Source organism: Pteropus medius, unplaced genomic scaffold (assembly GCF_902729225.1).
Source record: "Pteropus medius unplaced genomic scaffold, Ma_sr-lr_union100, whole genome shotgun sequence".
Taxonomy (NCBI): Eukaryota; Metazoa; Chordata; class Mammalia; order Chiroptera; family Pteropodidae; genus Pteropus; species Pteropus medius.
Genome location: NW_024355990.1, coordinates 6,152,946 through 6,176,624, shown reverse-complemented (window position 1 = coordinate 6,176,624; position 23,679 = coordinate 6,152,946). Strand labels below are relative to the sequence as shown.

The 23,679-nt window shown below is 50.6% G+C and overlaps 1 protein-coding gene across 1 annotated transcript in view; it reads right to left on the bottom strand.

The window, feature by feature from the left end:
• The window catches only part of SDK2 (sidekick cell adhesion molecule 2), a 243,119-nt gene that overhangs the window by 49,108 nt on the left and 170,332 nt on the right, over positions 1–23,679 (bottom strand). The window contains 12 exon segments of the mRNA XM_039859879.1: positions 716–837; positions 2,236–2,427; positions 2,835–2,933; positions 3,141–3,336; positions 10,648–10,763; positions 11,208–11,389; positions 12,967–13,107; positions 15,774–15,921; positions 16,499–16,635; positions 16,985–17,161; positions 21,483–21,585; positions 22,527–22,694. Of these exon segments, the coding sequence (XP_039715813.1) occupies positions 716–837; positions 2,236–2,427; positions 2,835–2,933; positions 3,141–3,336; positions 10,648–10,763; positions 11,208–11,389; positions 12,967–13,107; positions 15,774–15,921; positions 16,499–16,635; positions 16,985–17,161; positions 21,483–21,585; positions 22,527–22,694 (1,781 nt within the window).

The window sequence follows — 23,679 nt, the reverse complement described above, 5'->3', positions numbered from 1 at the left end:
AAGAAATCTAAAACACTAATTAGAAAAGATATATGCACCTATGTTCATTGCAGCCTCACTAGTAATAGCCAACGTATGTAATCAACCTAGGTGTCCATCAATAGATAAGTGGATAAAGAAGATGTGGTACATATACACAATGGAATATTACTCGGCCATGAAAAAGAATGAAATCTTGCTATTTGTGACAACATGGATGGACCTGGAGGCTATTACGCTAAGGGCAATAACTCAGAGAAAGACAAGTATCAAATGCTTCACTTACTGTGGTATCGAAAAAACGAATGAATAAAACAAAACAAAACAGAAAAAGACCCATAAATATACAGAACAAGCTAATGGTTGGCAAAGGGAGAGGGGTGGGGAAACGGAAATTAATAATAATAATAATAATAATAATAGAAGAAAAATAAAGGGCTGCAGGAGGCAGCTGGTTATTTTTCTAGGCCAGCCATGTCACCACCCTGACCCGAGGGTGTTGGTGTGCGTGTGCGCACGCGTGTGTGTGTGTGTGTGTGTACAGGTGTACAGGTAGGATAGAGGTGGACACTGTATTGAAAACACAGCCTTTTTTGGTGTGTTTGGCCATCGGGTAGCTGCATGTGAAAATTCACCAAGATGTAAATACACGCATGATTTTGCACCCAGGAGCCTGGGCACGCCCACGGCCGGAAGCAGGCTGCCAGGCTCCAGGGCTGCCTTTGACAGGCCTTACCTGGGCCTCCACCAGCCAGCGGGAGATGGAGGTTTTCCCATCGTAGCCCGGCCTGAACTGCAAGGTCACGGAGCGGGGGCCGATGTTGGAGATGCCCAGGTTCGTGGGGGCCCCTGGGAGTTCTGGAGAAGGAAGACAGGACAGGAAGAGAGGTGGCCTGAGAAGGACGTCCTTCCACATGGGACTGAACTCTCTGGGTGCAGAGTGTGCTGTGCTGCACTTTTCCCGGAAACCTCAGGGGGGCAGCATGGCGTGGCCTCACCCTGCAGACTCAGGCCTCGGCCTGCACCCCTGGCTCACCGCATTCACAGCCGGGGCCTGAGACAGGCGTAGGGGCTGAGAGGTCCTCCCAGGGCCAAAGGGAGGCTCCCAGGGCCAGAGAACAGGGGCTGGACATGCCAGGGCTTCCTCTCCTGGGGTCTGCATGTGTGTGGGATGCTCACGAGGGGGCTGGAGGGCGCATAAAACAAGCTGGGCTCAGAAAGAGACCAAAAGAACAATCCCTCTCTCGGTCCACACAAACCCATTACACTCCCCCAAACCCAAAAACAGTTCAGGGAGACAAGAAGGAAGGATGGGGGCAGGAGGCAGCGTCTGTTTTTCGACTAAGAACCTTGGGGTTCAGGATGAACAGAAAGAGAACAGATTCCGGGGTCGAACTGTCTGAATTGGGATCTAACGCCATTGCGTCCAAGCTGTGTGTCTCTGGGCAAGTTGCCTAATCTTTCTGTGCCTCAACGTCCTCCGTGGTAAAGGGACACAATAGTAATACCACCTACCCCAGGAATTAAATGAGTTGATGTACATAAAGCACTTGGCTCTGAACTTGGTCAGCAGCACATGACTCTTTGTCTGTGGTACAGTATTTTTCACTTGGGGTCAGCCAAAGCTTGAGTACCTCAGCCATCTCAGTGGACAGGTCGAGGATTCTGGCCAGGTCCCACAGGCCTGGCCTCACTGATCCAGATAGGACCACGAGATTATCTAATCCCTCTCCCCCATAGGTACAGATGGGGAAACTGAGGCACAGAGGGGATGTGACTTGCTCAAGGTCACGGAGTTTGGCAAACATTAGAGTTGAGAGCAGATCTCAGCTTGCTCTTCGTGCCAGGTCTGAGATGGGTCCCAGCCCGCTCTGCCCCCTCCCCAACCAGCTGGTCCACTGGCTGGAATCCTATTTGGACTTTCTGGGCGACAGTGAGGATTCTTCCCCTGAGTCGCAGGTGCCACTGCCTGGTGTGGAGTCTGGCCTAGAAGGAAGAGGGCAGTGGGGTGAATGAGACCAGGGGGCCCATGGTTTTCTAAGAGCCATGGAAGAAGAAGCGGGAGCCCACAGAGCCTCCATCCTGGACCTGGACTCGTGAGATTTAGCCTGCTCTGGGGAGCGCCCAAGGAGCCTGAGGGAGCGGGGCGCTCTGTGGGAAGAAAGCCAACATTCCTGAAAGAGCAGGCACCTCCTGAGTTGGATGCCAATCAGAACAAGAAGCCAGGACCTCCCAGCCCGCCGAGGGGGCACCTACCTGGAGGCACCCCGGAGGAGATGGTCGAGGCAGACACCTGGCCCTGGCCCTTGGCGGTCATGGCGGCCACCTCGATGGTGTAGGTGGTGAGCGCGGTGAGGCCCGTGACACGGTACTCCAGGGTGGCGTTGGGCAGGTAGTGTGTCACGCGGGTGTTGGTTCGGTTATACTCCTCCCAGGAGATCCGGTACCCTGGGGAGACCCCACGTGTGGCTTGAGCGTGGCTGTGGCCGTAAGGTGGCCGTGCCCTCTGCTCTGTTTCTCACTCATTCTCCACGAGTCCAGCAGTTAATACACATCGGGAGCTTTGGGGCCGAGGGGGGTGGACGCATTGTGCCTGGGGCCCCAGGTGCACCCTTGGCGCGATGCCCCCGATTGTCAGGTGGGCATTGCAGGAAAGAGCAAGTCACCGTGGCTGCCACCCGACGCCTGTGGCTGAAGAACTGGGATGTGTTACGGAGTGGACGGGCTGAGAGCCTCCTCTGGGTACTTTATAAGAGTGGCTGCTGGGAGGTTTTGGGTGGACATGAGGTTGAAGGCAGGGGGATGGACTAGATGACCTTTTCCTGACCCTGGTTCGGTGACTCTGAGGAGCCTACCTGTGAGGATGCCATTCTTTTCCCCCGGCTCTTGCCAGCTGACCTTCAGCGAGGTGTCCAGGATTTCACTGAAGCTCAGGTGTCCCACAGGCCCAGGCACTGTACCCCAAAAGGGCCCCCCACCCCACCCAACATCAGTTAGAGCTAGAAAGAGACCACTGTCTGCAAGACAGCCCACACTATGCCTGGGGCGCCCCAGGATGGGTGACAAGAGACCAGGACCGCCCTGTGCCCGGGATGCTTCCAAGCCTGGCTTTTGGGTGGGTAGGTATGGGGGGCAGATTGCAGGGGCTGGGTGGTGCCTACCATCTTCATGGGTGCGCACCAGCTGGGGGGTGCTGCGAGGCCCGTCTCCGGGAGTGGTGAAGCAGAGCACAGAGGTGAAGTACTCGGTGAACTTCTTTAGGCCAGACACAAAGCCCACGTGGATGCTGTCTTGAAAATTGGGCCGAGCGGTCACCATGGTAACCTCCTCTTCCTGCTCCGGCTCCCAGGCGATCAGCTAGAGAGAGGCCAGCAATTCAGGCAGGGCAACGAGAACGTTCCAGGAGAGGCCCAGTGCTCTCCCACGGACTGGGCCAGTGGACAGAAAGTGTCCAGGAGCCCAGGTCCCCGTGGGCCCTCCTCCCAGGGAAAGGATGGCCGTGCAGATCCCCACAGGCCACTGGACCATCTGTCCTCCTGGGAGTTCACTTTGGCGTGCCACCCCGTTCACTCAGCAGCTGCAGGGCACCGTGCTGGGTGCTCTCCACGAGTCATCTCTCACTTGATCCCCACAGCGACCCCGCAAGGGAAGTATTTTGCCAAGATCAGCTACATAATTTGCAGATCTGGTGCAAAATGAGTTTCAAGGTGATGGACGGCAACAGAGCATTTAATAGAGCGTGGCGTCCTTTCGAGTGTGGGCTGAGTGACCGTACAGGTTGAGGGAACTGAGGCTCAGCGAGGCTACGTGACTCATGTGACATCGCACAGCTAGTAGGAAGCGGGAGTCTCTGATTGGCCTGGCCTCCTACACCTTTCTCCGCCTGGGCTGGGGCAGTTTCTCCCTTGGAGTTCTCCTACAGAGCTGGAAGTTTGATTTGTGGATGACTCTTAGTCTTTTAAACTCGTTCCAGGTTGGGATTCCAATCTTAAGCATCACCTAGAAGTGGAGTGTGGGCAAGAAAACCTGTCTGGAAATTCAGCGTTGCTGTTCGTCCAATCTCTTCGCTCCACGCACAGCGCATCACTGCTTAAGCTCCCCGCCTCCCCTGCCTCCTCGGCCCTCAAACCCTGGCCTCACACTCCTGTTTTCTGGGTCCTTCATCTGTCTCCAACGATGACAGCTGGGCTCAGAGATTTCCTCGTTTATTTGAAATTGATTAAATAGCAATTAATGGTGAAAAGCAACACTCAATGAGTTTTAATGAGCACGGGTATTTATAAATATAAAACAATACCACGCTGATGTCTCCTGATTAACTCACGCCTGTAACAATGCTTAATTTTCTCCTTCCATAACCATGGGTTTATAAAGGATGTTTTGAAATTTAATTGGTATTGTGAGAAGATAGCCTATAGCAAGTTAATTAGACACTAATTAGACCCTAAAAATACTAATCAGAAATACTAAGTGGCATTTAATAAGTATGTTAAATATCCTTATTTTGGTTATCTCGTTTCGTAGCAATTAAATTGCCAAACTTCTTTGGAGTAGATTAAGAAGCAAGTTTAATGTTTTAATTTAATTTAATTAATGTAAATTTGAATTAATTACACCATTAGAATTAACGGTGTGGTGTGTTTCCCGGCAAATGCGAAATCTCGGTAAATATTATTTTACTGGGTTTAGGCCAATTACACTTACTACCATTTAAAAAAAATATAGGACAACGGATGTCTTTCCTGGTGCCTAAGAACAATATCATGGGGAATTTTCTTTAAAAAAGGCCCAGAAGAAGCGCGCAGGGTACCGGGGCGTGGTTTGGGGAGTCACAGTGACCTCATTATCCTACAGTTCCAGGCCCAAAGCCCAAGGTGGCGGCAGGGCTGTGGGTGCATCAGACTATTTACTCTGGGATTGAAGCCACTTGTCCCTCTCTAGCTGCATCTGAAGAGAAGGCGGCTTAGGGTTAAGGGGCCTCCCCCTCAGGGCCAGGCGGACACCAGAATTGCTTTCTGCACTTTCCGTGGCCCAAAGGGGGCTGGGCTCTGGGCAGCTGTGGGATAGGATCTCAGGGCTTCGGCAAGCACACAACGGGCTTCCGTCTGATGAGGTCTCAGTGTGTGCCTGGCACTGGGTTAAGCCCATCACTGACCAGTCCCATTTCATCACCACAGTGAGGACCAGTCGGGGCCATTGTCCCGTGCTGCTACAAAGAAGAACCTGAGGTCCAGGATGGCTGGGTAACTTGCACGAGGCTCCAGCACTGGCTTCAGATTTGTGGACCCCAAAATCCGATGAAGACCACTGCCTGCTGCGGCGCACACAGCGGCTAGCTGAGCCTGAGGGGTTCTCTTGACCATCTCCGTGCCTGCTCATTACTTGGGGTCAGTGTCGATCTCTGTTAGGTCTTTTGGTCTTGGATTCTAAGCAGACTGGGGTGTGTGAGTGTGCGCTGGGGGAGGGGCATCAGACCTAGACTCCCCCTTAGAGAACAGAGGCCCACAGAGGCAACCCTATGAAGGGTAATGCTGCAAGTGTGTGTGTGTGTGGAGGGCACAATGTGCAGGCAAAGTGGAGAGAAAGAATGAGAGAGCCCAGCTCTGTCACTTACTCTGTGACCCTGGGGATGTCACTCAACTTCTCTGAGCTTCAGGCTATTTCAGGGGACAGTAATAACTATCTGGTGTAAGCAGTACGTGATGGGGTTGAGAGTATAGGATGGTATATATGGCCTGATAGCTACTGGCATTAAAGAAAAGTAAGGGAAATGCTCTCTTGCCCTCTCTATCTCTCTGTCTATCTCTCTGCGTTCGCATAAATTCACATCAAATATTCTGGAAGGACATGTAAGAAATTACCTGGTTGGATGGTATAGAACCCGGCAGACGTGGGACTGGGTGGGGGGTGGGGGGTTGGAGAATTGCTGCTATAGACTCATCTCTTTACAAGTGTTGGTTTGAATCACATAAATTGATTTCTTGTTAAAAAAAATCAAAGTGAGAAAAAAAATATCATGGGGAGAACCTGGCCATAGTAGCAAAATTATATATGCATTTACCCTTTGACCCAACAATCTTATTTCTAAGACTCTCTTCTAAAGTTATATGTGCAAATATGAAAAGATAAATGCACCGAGCTATTCGCTGCAGGAATGTTTGCTACAGTAAAAGACTGGAAAAAAAAACAAAAAAATGTCCCCACTGGGGGAACGGGTGGACTAAACCATAGGAAGGTCACATAATGCAGCACGATACAGAGGTGCAAAAAGGAGCGAGGACCATCTCTGTACACTGCTGTGGCGTGATCTCCAGGATACGACGTAAATAAAAAAGCGAGATGGAGAAGGTGTGTAGAGTACACTGTCCTTCATCCAAGAAAGGGAGACAGACCTTGGTATATGGTGCTTTTGTGGAAGAAATGTCGGGAAAAACCAAAACAAAGAAAGCCAGGGAGAGCCCCGGAAGTCAGGCTGACTTTCTCCGAATTTACTTTGCTTAGTAGCTTTAACTTTGGAGCCATGTAAATATGCTACATAATTACGGAATAAAATTAAATTAAAAGATCGATCCTTAAAAATATCCCGAAACCAAAATGAAACAAATGAACCTAACCCAGGTATCGAGTTACAGCAAAATTACATAGTGAGAAACTGTTTTAAAAGAGCCCAGTGATGTCGAGTGCCTCCCAGCTGGGAGAGACTGTGAGAACAAAAAGACCTGCCAGTCATCTGAAACTGTTTCCAGGAATCAAAGGGCTGATGTTGCTCTTCTGAAGCTGTCGTGGGTGTTTGTGGGATAGAGTAGGTGAGTAATTATGTTGGTGTCGTGGGAGGTGGATTTTCAGTCTGGAGAAAAGAGATACGGACAAAAGACCAATGAGATTCTTAAAAAGCTTGCAGTCCTGAAATTGAATCGGAAGTATCGGTATGTGTTTGATCTTAAAAAAAGGAAAAAAAAATGTGTTTCTTAGCTGTCCATTAACAGGGCCTAGAAACAGCGACCAGTGCTAGATTAACGAGCACCCCTGGTGCCCAGACTGTGGTATCTACCTATCGCTTCCTACGCGAGGAGAAAAACACTCCTTGAAGGTAAGGCTGATCCCAGGCTGACCCCAGCACGATGCAGGAAGTGTAGATAGTTTGGAATGTCTTGTCGTACTGGATAGGAAGGAAGCTAAGGAAGACTCTCCTGGCACCATGTCAAAGGGATTCAGGAGTCAACTGGAAGAGGCCAATGCTGGGTTAATTGGGCATCAATCAGAATAAGAATGGCAGTGGACTGAAACGCACCGGAAGTGTTAAAAAAAAAAAACCCTTAAGTAGGTAATACTACCCCAAACGACATAAAACAAAACAAAAAAGATGCCTCTTCCACCCCGGTCTAAACTCATCTGTCATCATCCTTATGATGCTAAGGAACCATTTCATTATTCTGAAAATTGGCAAGTAATGGAAAAGAACTGAGCATTTATCACACTTTTCCTCGATGAACTGTACCTTTGGGTAACCAAAAAGTTGTTAAGGAGAGAATTCTTTTTGGGTGGGAAGTAATTCAGCTAATAAATCAAGGCGAAATTATAACATTTGACCGTCCCAGTTTTGCAACCCCTATTGCAATAATAGATCATACAAGCATGGCCAGTGGTCACTGCCTCACAATAAGAGACAGCCACGCTTTATGCATTCTGATGAAAATACACAACACCATCTGGGGAGTAATATTTTGAAAAAAAAATCATCAAACCTGAATCTGATCAAACCTCTAGTTCTAAGTTCCAATTTACTGCAAATACAGTTTTCAGAAGCATGTGTTAAATGACCCCACAGGGATGCAATCAGCCAAATCCAGACCTTGTGGAAAATTCTATAGTACGAATGACTAAGAGTCTTTACTCAGTAAATTACTAGAAAAAGAAAGAAAGAGAGAGAGAATCTATAGATGAACTGAGACCCAAGAAACCCCCGACCAACCGCAACTGTGTGCACCTTATATGAAGCCTGAAGCAAACAGACCAACTAGTAAAAGAGATAATTGGGGAAGTTTAAACACCAACGGGCTATCCAATGATATTAAATGGACCGTTGATATTTTTACGTACAATAATGATAATGGTTTAGAGACTTTATAATATTTCTTCACAGAGAAATTTATGGATAAAATGATACAAAACTGGGAGTTGCTTCGAAATATTTCTTGGGAGAATAGACCGGTTGTCTGTGAGTTAGTAACTGTCGAAGGCGCGGATGTGCGTATGGGTGTTCATTACTGGCCTCTCTCTCAATTTGTAAACGTTTGAAATTTTTCACACTTAAAAGGAATACAAAAAAAAAAAAGCCTATTCTCACTGAAGGTATGCAAGGGACAAAGACTACTTTTTTCGTCCCTGAGATAATGAAGACCAAAGAAGCAAGAACAGAATCCCCTCTCGTATCCATTCGTAATCAGAAAAAAATCAAGTCATACTTATTATTTTACAATTAACTCATAGGACAGATTTTCTTTTTAATGCAAGAAAAAGGCACAGGCTCTAGAGTTTGGACCTGAGCTTTGAATAAGATACTTGCCTCTCGTGCCTCAGTTTCTTATTCTGTAAAACAGGGGTGATGATGATGCTTCTTAGGGCTCCTGTGCAGCTTCGTGGGAGAAGAGGGTGAGCAGGGCCCTAGCATCCCACTTGGCACGTAGAAAGTGCCCATAAGCGTCAGCTCTCCTTAACTCTTCCGCCAGCTACTGTGCTCAAAATACCTGAGAAGTTCATTCCCACTGACTTTCACCAAGTAGCTGCTGGGTGCTGGGCACCGACCAGGCCTGGTTCTGAGCTTCTTCTTTTCTGGGCCCTAATGGGTGGTTGCCCTCATTGTCCTGGCCACTTCACTGGCCTTCTTGGTCCTCTAGGAGCCATTTGCCTTAGAATCTTGCAGCCCAGCCCTTCCATACATGGAAGAAAACTTAGAATTGCTGTAAGAAGCTAAAGTGTTCTTTGCTCAGCTTCTCTGCCGCTCAGCATGATGCAGGCTCCCCCTTCCCTCCCCTGCCTCCCCCTAGAGTCCCAATTAGCAGGCTTTTCCAGCCAGCCAGCGCTGCTGGCGTTCAGACACAGGACAGCCCGCTCTGCCTCGGTGCCCCGCCAGCCAGGAGTAAGAGGACTGTGGCTGGGGTATGTCCGGCTCTGGCCCACTTCTTCATGACTTAATCTCAGTCCCTTCCTGTCCAGCCACCCGCAACTTGCAGTAACAATGGCCAAGGCTGCTGGTCCTAAGAATCACCTCAGCTGTCGCACGGATGCAGACACGGCCCAGAGGGGGTGTGGGAACCTTACAAAAGTGGTGGCGGTCCCCTCGAGGTCACTAGATTCCTGGGCTCAAAGCCTATGGCTCTGTCCCCTCCATGGCTGGCTTCCCGGTGGCATGCCCTTCCAATGCTCTGCCCTCCCCCACATCCTGCATCTAGAGGGAGCTGGGGCATGGCTGTCGACGTGGCACGGACCGTGCGCTGTGGGGCCTGCCTCTCTCCGGTTCACAGGGAGGTCGGCTCGGTGCTCCCTGTGGGGTGAGAGGAGAGGCCAGGAGTGGGATCCCGGGTCTGAGTTGCGGGAGGCGGCAGCTGAGAAGCTCCGACTTTTCGCGTGCTCCTCTCGCTCTTGCTGTTTGTTACGAGCTGGGCTGTGTCTCTCTAAATTTGCGTGTTGAAGTCTCAACACCCAGGACCTCAGAATGGGACTGTGTTTGGAGACTAGTCTTTCAAGAAGCGATTAAATCGAAATAAGGTTGTTAGGCTGAGCGCTAATCCAGTCTGATTGGTGTCCTTCTAAGAAGTGGGGATCTGGACTCGGATGCACAGAGGGGTGACCGGGGGAAGGCACGGAGAGAAGATGGCCTTCTGCAGGAAGCCCCTGAGAGAGGCCTCAGCGCAAACCAACCCTGCCGACACCCCGACCTTGCACTTCTGGCCTCCGGCAACGTGTGAAAACTAATTTCTGCTGTTTAAGCCCCGCAGTCTGTGGGGCTTTGTTACAGCCACCCGAGCAAACAAACCTATTTCTTTTACTAATATTACTATAATCATTGCCCGGGCACTTATTGCATGTTTGTCATTGTGCTCAACAAATTACAAACGTCACCTCATTTAGCCCTCACACGACCTTAAAGAACAGGTACCCGTCTCATCCTCGCTGGCAAATGAGGACGTGGAATTGATCTGGGTCCCACAGCAGCGAGATGAGCGAACAGGGTCGGACTCAGCTCGTCACCACGCCATGGGGGGTTAAGCGGGGTTAAGCCCAAGGACACAGGTGCCAGCAGCACACCCGTCAGAGCCACGGCCGGGCAGTAAGAAGTGGGTTCTGGATTTTTATGCCCGGTGCTCCTGAGCCAGAAACGAACCCAGTTTGGTTTTCAAGCCAGTCTCATCGAGAATGCCCCTGTACCGGGCCGCAGACTGGCCTGTGCCCACACTCCCTGTGGCCCGTACCTGGCCTCGGAGAGGCGGAGCACCCTTTGCCTCGATCAGGTTTCCTCCGCTTGGCTTGGACCAATGATTTCAGAAACAGAGAGGGGGACTCTCTTCTGCCCCCTCTCTCACCTTCCTACCCCCGCACCCCCCAGCCTGAGGCCTCCCTCAGAGAATTTCCCAGCTTCCTCTTGGACCGAGGCCAGGCCTCACCTACCTTGTAGCCCTGGTTGATACCGTTGATGAACTGGGGGCTGGGGGCGGTCCAGGTGAAGCGGATGGTGGTGGAGTTGGTGGCCTCCACGTGCACGTTGCCCGGAGGGATGGTGGGGACTGCGGGGGAGCAGACCGGGTGGGGGCGGGGGAGGAGGGGCACAGTCAGTAGAGAAAAGGCAGGGAGGGGTCTGCAGACTGCTTCGCCCCCTGCCCGGGCCCCCCACACCCACACTTCCCTTGCTATGTGGACGTAAGATGCCCTCTTCCTCTAGGTTAGTTTGGGTGTTATAGGACTTGGCTGACCCATTTTTCAGGGTATTGATAAATGGGAGTGATGGATATGGAAATGCTCGGGCGGTTTGGGGTACAATGCTAAATGCCAGCTGTTTCGTGATCCAGTTAACACGAAACTTCACAGGGGGTACACGTGTACCCCTGACGCCTCTGCCTTCATCACGCGCACCTCCTGACCTCTTCCTCTTCCTCTTCCCTGCAGCCCTCCCACCCTACGGGGTAGCTGGGCACAACGTGCAATAGCTTGGGACTGGACGAAACACCCACCCCCCTGCAGCGTCCACTCGGTGACTTTGCTGCTGTAGACGCCCAGCCCGGCACTGTTGTAGGCGGCCACCTCGATCTCGTAGTTGGTCCAGATGATGAGGTCCTCCAGCAACAGGTTGTTGACCTCGGCATCTGTGATGTTCTTGAACTGGTACCCAACGGGCAGCCCGGCCAGGCAGTACCTGAGGGGGCAACGCCGGGATGCAGCGATCGGAGTCAGCCTGCTCGGCCGCGTCCGTGATGGCGAGTGTGTTCCAGGTCCGCGCTGGCCGACACGGTGGCTGTGAGCCAGCGCGCGCGGCTCTCGAGCGCTTAAAATGTGGTTCACGCAACTAAGGAAGTAAGTCTGTAGTTTTATACTTAATTCACTTAAATGAAATGAATTCGATGACCAGTGGCTACCTCGCTGGATGACATAGGTCCGGGGTGTACGACTGGACTATTTTTTTTAATGGGGGAGAAGGACATCGGTGGGAGGGCCGACTAGGGACATTGAGAGTTTCTTGGGATGATCTCATTGTTTTCAGCTTCGAGGGGTCACTGACGGGAGAGTCGTCTTCAAAGGTTGGGCTCATTTTCTTTCCCCCTGTACGAGTGGCTCTCTCTTTTGACAATCACTCAGGTAGAGAGAAAAACCCTGAGGCTACCCCTCTCCCCTTTTCTACGTCCCACTGGAAAAAAAAGGAACATATGGTAATAAAGAAGTGGGACCCACACAGGCAAATCTGGGAGGCTGGGTAGCTCATGGGAGAACATGATGCATACGTATCTTAGAGTCTAATTATTGAGAAATTAGAGGCCCCCGGCTACTCTGATGCACTGCTGTCCCCCGTAACAGTGGTTCTGGAAGCTTCAGGTGCATCACACACACCTGTGGGGCTTGTTAAAACGCAGATGGCGGGGCCCATCCCAAAGTTTCCCATTCAATAGGTCAGGGGTGGGGCTTGAGAATTTGCATTTCTAGCAAGCTCTCAAAGTGATGCTGCTGCTGCTGCTGGTCCAGGGGCCAGACTTTGAGAACCACCGCCCTCAGGATTCACCACAAAACGGACTGGCAACGGAGCAGCCAAATCAAGAAAAACTTCTTGCGCATTTTGGGGATTTTAATGCTTCGAGAGGGTCCATGTGCAGGAAAGAGACATGCGAGCTTGCCTGGCCAGAATTCAGAATATTAATGAGCGTTCTCGGTAACTTCCAATAACATGCTGATTTTAACTGACGAATACCAAATTTTGATAACAGTTAATATCTCACTTTGAGGTTGCCAGTAAAATTCCCTCAAACAAACATATACATAAAAGTCTATATAACTGGGCTTCCTTTTACGGTAAGGATGAAAAGACGTCCACTTTTTCACTAGCTCCTGGCCCAGCAGTCGGTCCACTCTTGGTCCCTCCTGAGGGAAATCTGATGGGATTTGTGGTTCCCAGGTGGTCGGCCCCGCAGATACTTACCTGTCTCCCTGTGGCCTTATTTCTATGTGGCATCGACCGCGGACTTGCCTAACCCTGCTGTCTTTAGACTATGCTGTATCTTGTCTCTCAACCATCCTCTCGGCTTCCAGGCTCTCTCACGGCTGGAAGCTCTAGGTGTCTAACCTCGATCCTCCCTGCCATAGCGTGGGCATTCCCTGTAGCTTGGTCCTCGTGAGGTAGAGGACTGCGTGCATTTGCTCTGTTTTCCAATCCGCACCCGACCTTCCCCCATCCCTTTCCCCTCGGGTCTGGGCTGCTCTCCCGTCCCAGGGGTGGACGTCTACCTGATGATGTAGCCTTTGAGGAGGCCGTTCTGGTGGCTCTCGGGAGGTGGCTGCCACTGGATCATAATGGACTGGTTGGTCCGGCCGCTGGCAATGACATTCTGCGGAGGGGCCGTGGGGGGCTCCTCGGGGAGGGAGACCCTGGAGAGAAAAGCACCAAGAGTGGGTGGGTCTTTCCGCTCAGACTCGAGGGCAGACACAGGTGTGTAATGGGGTGCGAGGAGGCTGAACCCTGCCCTGCTCCGTTTCGCGATGCCTGCGCTGTCGCTGCGGGCAAGTCACTTAATCTCCCTGAGCTTGTTTGTTTATCTGTAAAAGAAGTATTATTATCAAGCTCCACGTGCCTGCTTCATGAGACTGGTTGAGGCTCAAAGGACACAACGTACATGCAAATCTTTTGAAAACTCCGTGAAGTACCAGATGTGCATATTTTCTGTGCAGTGGAGGGACATGGCCCTCGGTCTGCCATTTGTCAACGAAGCGGCTGTTGGGGGCTGATGACATCCGACAGGAGCATTCACGTGTTTTAGAAGCAGGCGTGTCACATCCTCACTCTCGGTTGCTGGCTGGTGGTGAACGTTAACTAGGCTTCCTCTACTCACCAGCTGAGCCCCAGGCTGGGGCAGGGAGGACCGGGTGGGGGTGACATGATATGTGGGTGACAGCGAGCACATCCACTTACTTCCTGAAGCTGGGTGCTACTGCATTTCTTTGTCTGGCATTGCCGGGGGACACAGTGTTCCACCTCGGTGTATTTTTCATGTCACTGACATGCATCCATTAAAAACAAAAGTTAATTATTTTTGATGGATGTCTTTCCCTTTCTGTTTATTTTTATGTTTTTGCTTTCTGATGGATAGCTTTGCAGAATGTACTGCACACGCCCATGTCTTCGTAAAGCCTGCAGTGAGGGTGATTTAACCTTTTTCTTGTTGACTCAGGGCCGTCGGTATGAAGATTCACTAGGAAGATCAATCGGTGTTATACAGTGAAGCCTAGAGAACGGGAGAAGCTGTAGTGTGGTTTTCTCTAAGCGCCGACGCCTTCTATCACTGGGATTTCATAGCTCTGAAGGACTGGAGCCGTATCCACTTTGTTCCCCGCACCACACTTAGGGGTCCAAGCATGGCCTGGCACATAGTCGGTGCTCAATAAACAATGAATGAATAAATTTCCCTGTGACGCCCTCCAAGCTAGGCTGTTGCCCACCACTTCTCCCTGCTGTTCGAATGTCATGTCCCCTGTGGCATTCCGGCCCCCCGCCCCACCCCCGCCACCGGCCCAGTGACAGCCAGAGAGAGCTCATTGGAACCATGGCAAAACCACAATGATTAATTTAAGCCAGAGGTCTGTGTACACATCCAAAAGTGTGTTTTAAAAAGCAAAACCTATTCTTGGCTCCCTCGTCAAATATTAGTTGACTATATATATGAAGGTTTATTTCCGGGCTCCCGATTCTGTTCCATTGGTCTATGTGTCCATTTTTATGCCAGTACCAGACCGTTTTGATTCCTATAGCTTTACAGAATAGTTTGAAATCAGGAAGGATGATCTCTCTGATTCTGTTCTTCTTTTTCAGAATTGTTTTGGCCATACGGGATCTTTTTTTGTCTCCATACAAATTTTAGGATGTTTTTTCCTATTTCTGTGAAAAATGTCATTGGAATTTTGATAGAGATTGAATTGAATTTATAGATGGCTTCGAGTAAAATGGACATTTTAACAACATTCTTCTCAACGGGAAATGAATCATCTCTTCAATAAATAGTGTTGGGAAAACTGGCTAGTTACATGCAGAAGAATGAAAGGAGACCCCTATCCTCCATCACTCACAAAAATGAACTCGATATGGATTACAGACTTAAACATAGGACCTCAAACTGTAAAACTCCTAGAAGAAAACATAGGGAAAAAATTCCTCGACACTGGTCTTGGCAGCGATTTCCTGGCTATGACACCAAGAGAACAAGCCATAGAAGCAAAAAAGAAATGAAAAATGCGACTACATCAAACCAAAAAACCTCTGTACAACAAAAGAAACGATCAATAAAATGCAAAGGTAAACTATGGGAGGAGAGAAAACATACCCATGTTATCCGATAAGGAGTCAAGATCCAAAATATAAAGAACTCATACAACTCAACAGAAAAAGAAAAACGGACCAATTTTAAAAATGGGCAGAAGAACTATACACACACACACACACACACATGCACGCGCACACACACGCACACACATACACACATGTGCACAAACACGCGCACACACACACTGGAATATTATTCAGCCACGAACAAGGAAATCCTGTCGTTTGCGACAAAACGGATGGATCTTGAGAGCATTATGCTGAGTAAATTAAGTCAGACAGAGAAAGACGAAGACTGTACAATATCCCTTACACGTGGAACCTCAGAAAAGCTGAACGCAGGAACACAGAGAGCAGACTGGTATTTGGCCAGGGCTGGGGAGTGGCGTACATGAGATGCCGGTCAAGGATTAAGTAGTTTTGAGGATCTAACGTACAGCACGGCGATTACAGCTAATACTCCTATATCATATGCTTGACAGTTGCTCACAGGGTGGACCTTACATGTTCTCAACACAAAAAAGAAAGGCCATTCTGTGACGTGATGGGGGTGTTAGCTAAAGCTGTGGTGGCAACTGTTTTGTTATAGTATATGCGCGGACCCAATCAACACGTCGTACACTTTAAACTCGCATAATGTCGTGGGTTGGTTCTGGCAGCTGGCAGCCCCTCCCCTGGTCACTGCCGCTGAGACCCACCCGGAAGGGCTTGCCTCCCTCACCTGTCCGTGTCCTTGCTGAACTGCCCCTTCCCCACGTCGTTGACCGCACAGAGACGGAACTGGTAGGAGCGCGCGGGGACCAAGCCCTTGACCGTCACTGATGTAGCTTCAGGGTCCACACTGGCCAGGAGCACGGTCCAGGGGGCGTCTGCAAGGACAGAGGAGGGAGGCAGAGGTGGGCATCTTGGGGGCCCTGCGTCTTACCCCCATTCCCAGCAGGGGTCCAGCCTCATTTGGGCTAGCAGAGGAGTGGGACCCCTGCTTGGTCCAGTAGAGACCAATCCGGTCATTTTCTAGGTCCCTTTAGCCCATATGTCCTGGGGGATTGGAGGGTGCTGAGGAGGAAGCAAGGGCTCATGGGAACAGAGATGAATCTGTTTTCATCTCCCCCGCCCCCCGCCTCAAATCGATGAGCTCCAGGCAAACTGTATTTAAAACACCATTCAAATGATGTCTGCTAATTCTGGAGTTCACAGTTTGGGGACTTGGAGGATAAAAGGAAAAAGAATTGCCACCATCTCGGAGGCTTCCGGTGTGGCAGGTCCTCTTGGGTCCTGCACCTCCAAAGTATTGTCTCTTGCAATTGTGACAAAGACCCCAGGGGGCAGGTCCCATCATCTGACAGATGAGGAGGCTGAGGCTTCCCCAGGGAAGGATCTGCAGGGGGACCTAGAGCCTCGCCCGGCCCCTGCCACCACCCGGGCTGCCTGGGGCGTGAGCCTCACTGTTCTCGGACATCTCCAGGATGTAGCGGATCAGCGGGCTGTTCCCATCGAAGGGCTTGGCCCACGTCAGGTTGATGGCCCGCTTCTCCGAGGTGCTGAGTGTCGCCACTGGGTGCTCGGGGGCGTGAGGGAGTTGCCTGGAGGAAAGAGACATGGCGGTCCAGAGTCAGGTGACAGACAGGCAGCCATGCCTCGGATTGAACTTCTGTGAGACCTCGTGCTCAGCCGTCGAACTCGGCCTTCGGGCCATCTACCTGCGGATTCTTCTCTCTGGCACTGGAGCCCACCTGGCCAAAGCCGACCCAGACTCCCCCGCCCTTGCAGGGGGCTCAGCTCAGCTTGGGGAAAGGCCTGGGAGGATTCTGGGCTATGTCTGGGAGAAGGCGGGTGGGCCCAGGTCACGAGTGGCCTGGCGGCCTGCCAAAATGAGCCTTCTCATTGCTCTCTGCACCTCTTTTTCCCGGGGTCTGGGCAGGTGGCCCTTACCTGACACGCAGGTGAGCACTGCGCGAGTCGTTGCCTCCAGCCGAGAGCACACGGCAGGTGTATGTGCCGATGTCCCCTGACCACGTCTGCGAGATGTACAGGGAGCCATTTTTGTCCAGGCGGATGCGGGGGCTGTTCTCCATGCCCAGGGTGGCCCCATCTTTCTCCCAGACGTACCTAAGAATAAAAAGAACCAATCAGGGAAGAGAGGTGGGGAGGCATCGGAGAACTCGATCAGCCGGCAGTCCATCATCCCTGCGTGTAGGATGCCTGTCCAGGAGAGCTAACACGTTGAGTCATTATCGGTCATTTACACCTTCGGTTCAGGTCTAGGTCAAAGCCTTGCTACTTTTGGCCAGAAGCCACTGCCCAGAGCCAGCACAAATGAGGTGGCAAAAGGTTTTCTTCTAAAGAGGTTAAAAGATTACAGCTGACAAAAGAATGGACGTTTTCACGTCGTCTACATTTAGGAATTAGTTTTATGAGGCGAATCATTAGATCCATGCATCACTGTGACAAACTGACTTTAGTGACCAAAAAATCACTTTACCTTCGGTCCGTCGGTACAAAGAGGACTTGAGAAATTACACACGTGCCCATGTCTGACAATAAGAAATATCCGCTCTGGAATTGTTCTTAAAGAAATACAACCATCACTGTCATTAACGCACGTGAGGTGCCAACTCTGGGAAGGTGCCATGCTGTCGCTCGCTGGGGCAGGTTGCCCAGAACCAGGGCGGGGAATAGGGTGAGGGCCGAGGTACTTCCCCAATAACTCATCACTCCCTCCCTGAGGAGGCGGGGTGGTGGCCCTGAGCCACAGGATCGGAGAGCTCCTTGAGTTAAGAGAACGTAAGAATACTACAGAGAATGAGACTGCAGTATTTTTAACCTCAGTTAAAAAAAAAAAAAAAAAATAAGAAAAGTAGCAAGTACAGATAAGAAAAAAAAAAAGAAAGAAAAAAAAAAGAAAAAGAAAACAAACTGAAAAATCTTCCCATAACGGGCAACCATGATTAACATCGGAGCATATGTCTTCCAGACCCTCCTCCCCTGCCCTTCTGGGCCATGTACCACAGTGCTACCCTGTTTAGGAGTCAGAGTCCCCCATCAGATGCTGTCCCTCAGCCCCGTATCGGCTTTGCGATCCTGGGAATGCTTGCTGAACCTCGCTGTCCATCCGTCCATCGTTTGTCTTCTCCACCAAACATAATATCAGAAACTCCTGTCACTGTGACATTTCCACGCCCTGGGTTTTGTCTGCTGAGTGCTGCTTCGAATACAAATGCTTTTTCGTTGATCCCGCAAAGTTAGAGTCCGGTTTAGTTCCTCGTTTTCTGGTATTATAGTTAATGCTGTGATGGACATCCTTGCAGCAAAATATTTATATGCAATTTAAGTCATTTCCACAAGGATAAATTCACGGCAGCGCCATTGCCAAGTTAATTTTTAAGGCTTTTTTATAAGCATGTATAAATCGCCAAAAGGAATCACCTTCAATTCATCTCTATCTAGAAAAGAATCATCCTTGCCAGCATTGATGGGATGGGTAGAGTTTTGCTTAAAAGCAAATGTAGTTGCAGAAAGTAATTCCTGCTTAAAAAAGAGCCTATGGCAAGCAGACGTTCTCTGCCCAGGATGTGGTGCCATAGGAAGCATGCATCACCACCTGTGACATGTGTTCGTAGCAAAACAACTGAACTCGAATCTAGTTAGCGGTTTACTTGAATCTAATTAGAAATACAAAGGACAGAAGAACACATGAACCACACCATGAAAAAGCAGATAGCCAAATCCAGAAGGTGGGATATTCTACAGCAGGGTTGGCAAACTATGGCCTGCTGTCTGCTTGTTTAAATAAAGTTTTATTGGAACACAGACATGCCCATTTGTTTCCGTATTGTCTATGAACGTTTTTGCACTGCAAACACAGAGTTGAGTGGTTGTGACAATGACTCTGTGGCCCTCAAAGCCTAACATATTTACTCTCGAGGCCTTTACAAAAAATGCTGACCTCCATCCTGTAGAATTTGTTTACCCCAACACATCAATCGCATGAAAACAAAAACAAAAATAAAGACAAAAACATAAAGGAGAGGGAGGAGTTCTGTGTAGGACAAAGGAGACCCACCAACCAACACAACGTGTCGACTCGTTTAGTCCCTGGGTTCAACCCGCCGACTGTAAATAAACACCTTTGAGACAATCGGGGCGACTGGAATATGGGCTGGTATGAGCAGAAATTAAGGAATTGTTGTTTGTTGTGTTAGGTGTGACAGGAGACATGGTCATTATGCTTCGTGAAAAGTCCTTTTCAGTAAGAAATGCACATTGACCTATTTAAGTGTGAAATGACATGTTTGGGATTTGCTTTTAAAATATTGAATTTAGAAAATAAAAAGCGTCTGGGGAGACAGATGAAACAAGGTGGGCAAAATGCTGATACTTATTTGAGGCCAAGAGATGGGTATATGAGGGTCGATGATATGGTTCTTTCAATTTTGGGGGCGTGTTTGACAATTTCCATAATAGAATGTTAAAAAAAATTAGTCCATTTACCTTAGGGTAAAAATATTCCAAAATGATCTGTAATTATATAGCTTGGCTATTAAACAATTTTGATGAGTGGTTTTAGGCATTCTCTCAGCTCAAAATAATGTTAAATAGGCCTCAGGAAATCAAAGGTGTGCAAAAATATTTAGTTACAGGACATTCGTAATGCTATTTCTTAATATTAGCAAAACTTTAGAAATAAGCCAAATATGCAGCATTTAGGGAACAAAGTAGGTAGCATCCACAAAATGGATGACTGAATAACCATATAGTTGAGTTTATGTAAAAATACTCGTTAATGAGAAAGAGATTCACAATAGGTTCATAAGGGAAAAGGCAGATTAATAAAGTGTGTTTCCAGCTTTTTAAAAATAGCATCCAAACACGACCATCTCCAGTAATTTCCATCTGTAGGTCGCTGGGGATCTTGGAGGGCAGGCCTGCGGGTATATTGCAAGGGATCCCCGAATCCCTTCATTCGTTAAGAATTGTCTAGAGAATGAAGAACACGTGCAAGTATTTTCCAAATATTAGTAGATAACATTTTTATAAATAAATTACCAATTTATTTGAAAGCATTACCGAATTAACACAGCTTATTATTATTGTAAAATTTTCTAATTAATAGTTACTAAAATTATAGCTACTAGTTATGCGTGGGTCTGAGACCCGCAGCACTGTTCTGTGAGGTGGGGGTGCACGGGTTCCCTTGGAAAACCTTTTGACAGTTGGTATATTAAATTTTTAAAGGCAAAATTCTAACAAATCTAGGACAAGCACATTCTGGATTATCTGTTGACAAGGTTCTAACTACATCTACATGATTTCAAAGCTCACGTTTGCGTTAGTGCTGGCACCACAGGTCAATGTCGAATACTGAATGAGGTGCTTCTCAAACTAGGCCCCAAGACGGATCCTCCGAGAACAGGTGTTGGTCTAATAGCCTAGTACCTCTCCCTTACGTCAACCTTGGCTTTCAGGGTCTCTGCGATGTGGCCGGACAGACTGTATATCTGCCCAGTGGCCACCAGATGGCGCCCCAGAATGCAGTTGCCTCTGGAGTGGAGGGGCCGATTTTGCAAGCGGCATCAGTCAGTGCCCGGCCCCTGCCAGCCTAATGTCAGTTGCTTCGTGGTGGTATTGCCCATAAAATAGAGAAGCAACATGGGGGAAGGATGTTTATTTTTAAGGAATCATATTTTTTACTTAGCATCCCAGAGCTCAAGGCAGAATTTTTCTCCTGGTCTTAGTTCCCAAAGACCACCCCCCTCCCCCCGTGGGTGGGCCCCCAGGTGTCTTCCTCCGGAGCTTGGGAGGGGTCCTGGCTTTTCTGCCTTTCCTGGCTGCTTCTTTCCCAGGCTGTCCCGCCCAAGCCTCCCTAGTGGGTCCATCCATAGTGGGACCTGGTTGCCTCCAGGCCAAGTAGCTTGCCGAGGTCCTGGCTCTCACGGTGGATGGTGGGGGTGGCCTCAGTCTGGGCACTTTCCCCTCTCATGTCTCTTTCTGGGGGCCACCCCAGACCCCTCTCCTGCCCCAACCCTATCGCTTCTCCCACGCCTGTTTACCGAGACCCCTGTGCTGCCTGCTGGGTGGGCAGAGGGCCTGGGAGCGCCCGCCAGAATAAGCGCATCTTTCTCCCCCTCCCCACCTTCCCCTCACCCCGCCCGCGTCGTCCCTCTTTACTCCACTTTCCCGCACCCCTTCCCCGTTCTGTCTCCTCTCTGACACTGCCCAGTTCAGTTCAAGCCAGCTCGGTCCCCCGGGGAACTTACGCGGCGCCCCCTACACCTCAGCCCTGCACCGACTCTGAAAGTGGTCCCCCAAGGGTGTGCCTTGGCCCCACAGGCGACACCTACCTCCTTGGTGTAGACACTCGCCTCGCTATGAGGTACCCCTAAAGCTGCTCCTCCCCTTTGCCTCCCTGGGGCCACAGCAGAGAGAATACCTGACGGTCACCCGGGGGTCATGGGCCACGCCGCACACCATGGAGGCCTGGGTCCCCTTGATGACACTCTGGTCCTGGGGAGGCTTGGTGATGCGGGTCCGGGCTGAAAGACAGCAGGGAGACAGCGTGGTGAGAAGGGGCGTGGTTTCCATAGTAACAGGTGAGATGCAGTTGGGCGGGAAGGGTGTCTTCAGGTGCACCAGCCCACGTGGCTGAATTCTGTGGGTGGATGAAGACAGACCAGCAGGTGAGCAGGTCGACCACAGTCAATGTCACAGAATGTTGAAAAGAACAAAGTGCTTTCATATTACCTGACTTTCTGGAGGCCGCATTTGTAGTGGGGGGCTCATTAATTTTGCTCCCACAAACCCATGTGAGGGATTAAAAAAACAAACAGAGGATTCTCAGGGCCATGTTCCCAGAACATCAGTGGTCCAGTCAGAGTAAAAATAGGATCGTCTGCTTCCTGGTCTAATGCACCACTCAGCCCAGACAGGTGGCCTACAGGTACGTCTGTCTTGGGTGCAGGTCCCATGTGGGGCAATCTGGGAGTTGGAAAGAGCTTGAGAAACCTCTTTAAAGCAGAGGTCGGCAAACTACAGTCTGGGGGTCAAGTCCATCGGTGGCCTGTCTGGGTCCTGGAACCCAGCCACGCCCACGGGATTAAGTATCATCTGTGATGGCTTTCTCCGTGAAACAGGCGTCAGCTGAGAAGCCGTGAGAGAGACTGTCTGGCCCACAAAGCCTAAAATATTTACTACCTGGCTCTCTACAGAAAGTTTGCTGATTTCTGCCCCAGATGTATATGAAGACAGGTGTCCGTCTCCTGCGCTTTCTCCCAGCTCGGCCAAGCGGGTCACCGGCCCTCGCTCACGTGGCATCACCCAAGAATGTCCCTGGTCCCTCTCCTCCGAATTGATTTGCCCAAGTCCCTCTCGTAAGGAGCGCCCTGTCGGATACACGCGTGGACGTGGGGGTGCTGGTGGTGTGACCGCGTGCTCTGCAGGGGCTTCCATGTGCTCAGCACATGCTCCGCACACTCACCCCACACGACCAGGTCGGCCGAGGCTTCGTCGGCCCCGCGAGAGTTGGTCGCCAAGCAGGTGTAGGTCCCGGCGTCGGAGATGTGCGTGGGGCTGATGAGCAGGCTGCCGGACTCCAGGAGTGTGAAGCGAGGCAGCTGGACAGAGCCGCTGGCCAGGATGCGCTCCGCTGCGGGCAGCGCGGAGTGGCTCAGGCTGCGGCCCGCGGCCCACCCCGCAGCCCTCCCTGCTCTCTCAGATTGCTGCGTGGCCAGACCACACATCCCACCCCTCTGGGCCGCCCTGGGGGGCTCAGGCAGGCTCCCAGCTTTAGAAATGCTGGGAGGGCCTAGGGGAGGGTGGCGGCAGGACTGGGGTGGGGGCTGAGGTTTCTGACTTGGTGACAGGTGCAAGGGCACAGGGTCATAGAGTGGGCAGCCCGGAGCCCAGGTCTCCTGATGCCTTTCACCCACCGCACTGTCTGCTCTTCAATAGAGAAGGCCAGGGACTGTCTCCTGATGCAGCTGGCACCAGGGCAGCGGGTGGGGGGCGGCGGAAGGGGCAGACAGCTCTGACAAGGTGGTGACAGGCATCCTGCAGTAGGATACTTCTGGAGAGTCACCTTCAGGGGAGCTGAGGAAAGTGATGGGTGGGAGCAGTAAGGAGTGGGAACAGGGCAAAAAGGCCAGGACAGACCTCCCTGCTCAGTGGGACCTAGGGACGCCTGGTGCCTGGAGAGAGAGAGGGTGATAGAGACAGAGACAGAGACAGAGACAGAGACAGAGACAGAGATAGAGATGGAGATGGAGGTAGAGACAGACCGCGGGCGAGGGAGGGGGATGTGCTGTGTGTGTGAGCCAGCCGAGGATGCAGGTTTTTGTGACTACATCTATTTTAAAGAAAACTCCACTTGTCGGCACAGAGGGATCTCCACGTGGGAGCCCGCAAGCGTCTGCTTGCGCATGTGTGCCGGCACGCTCAACTCGTGAGCATGTCTAGGCACGTGCCTGAGTGCGCTGACATTCAGGCCACAAATATTTATTGAGCACCTACTGTGTGCCAGACTCTGTTCTAGGTCCTGGGGAGACTGAATGGGCAAAATTAAAACCCCCGTCTTTGTGGGGGGACATGCAATAAGCAAAACGAACATGCAGATTATCTAGTATTTTAGAAGG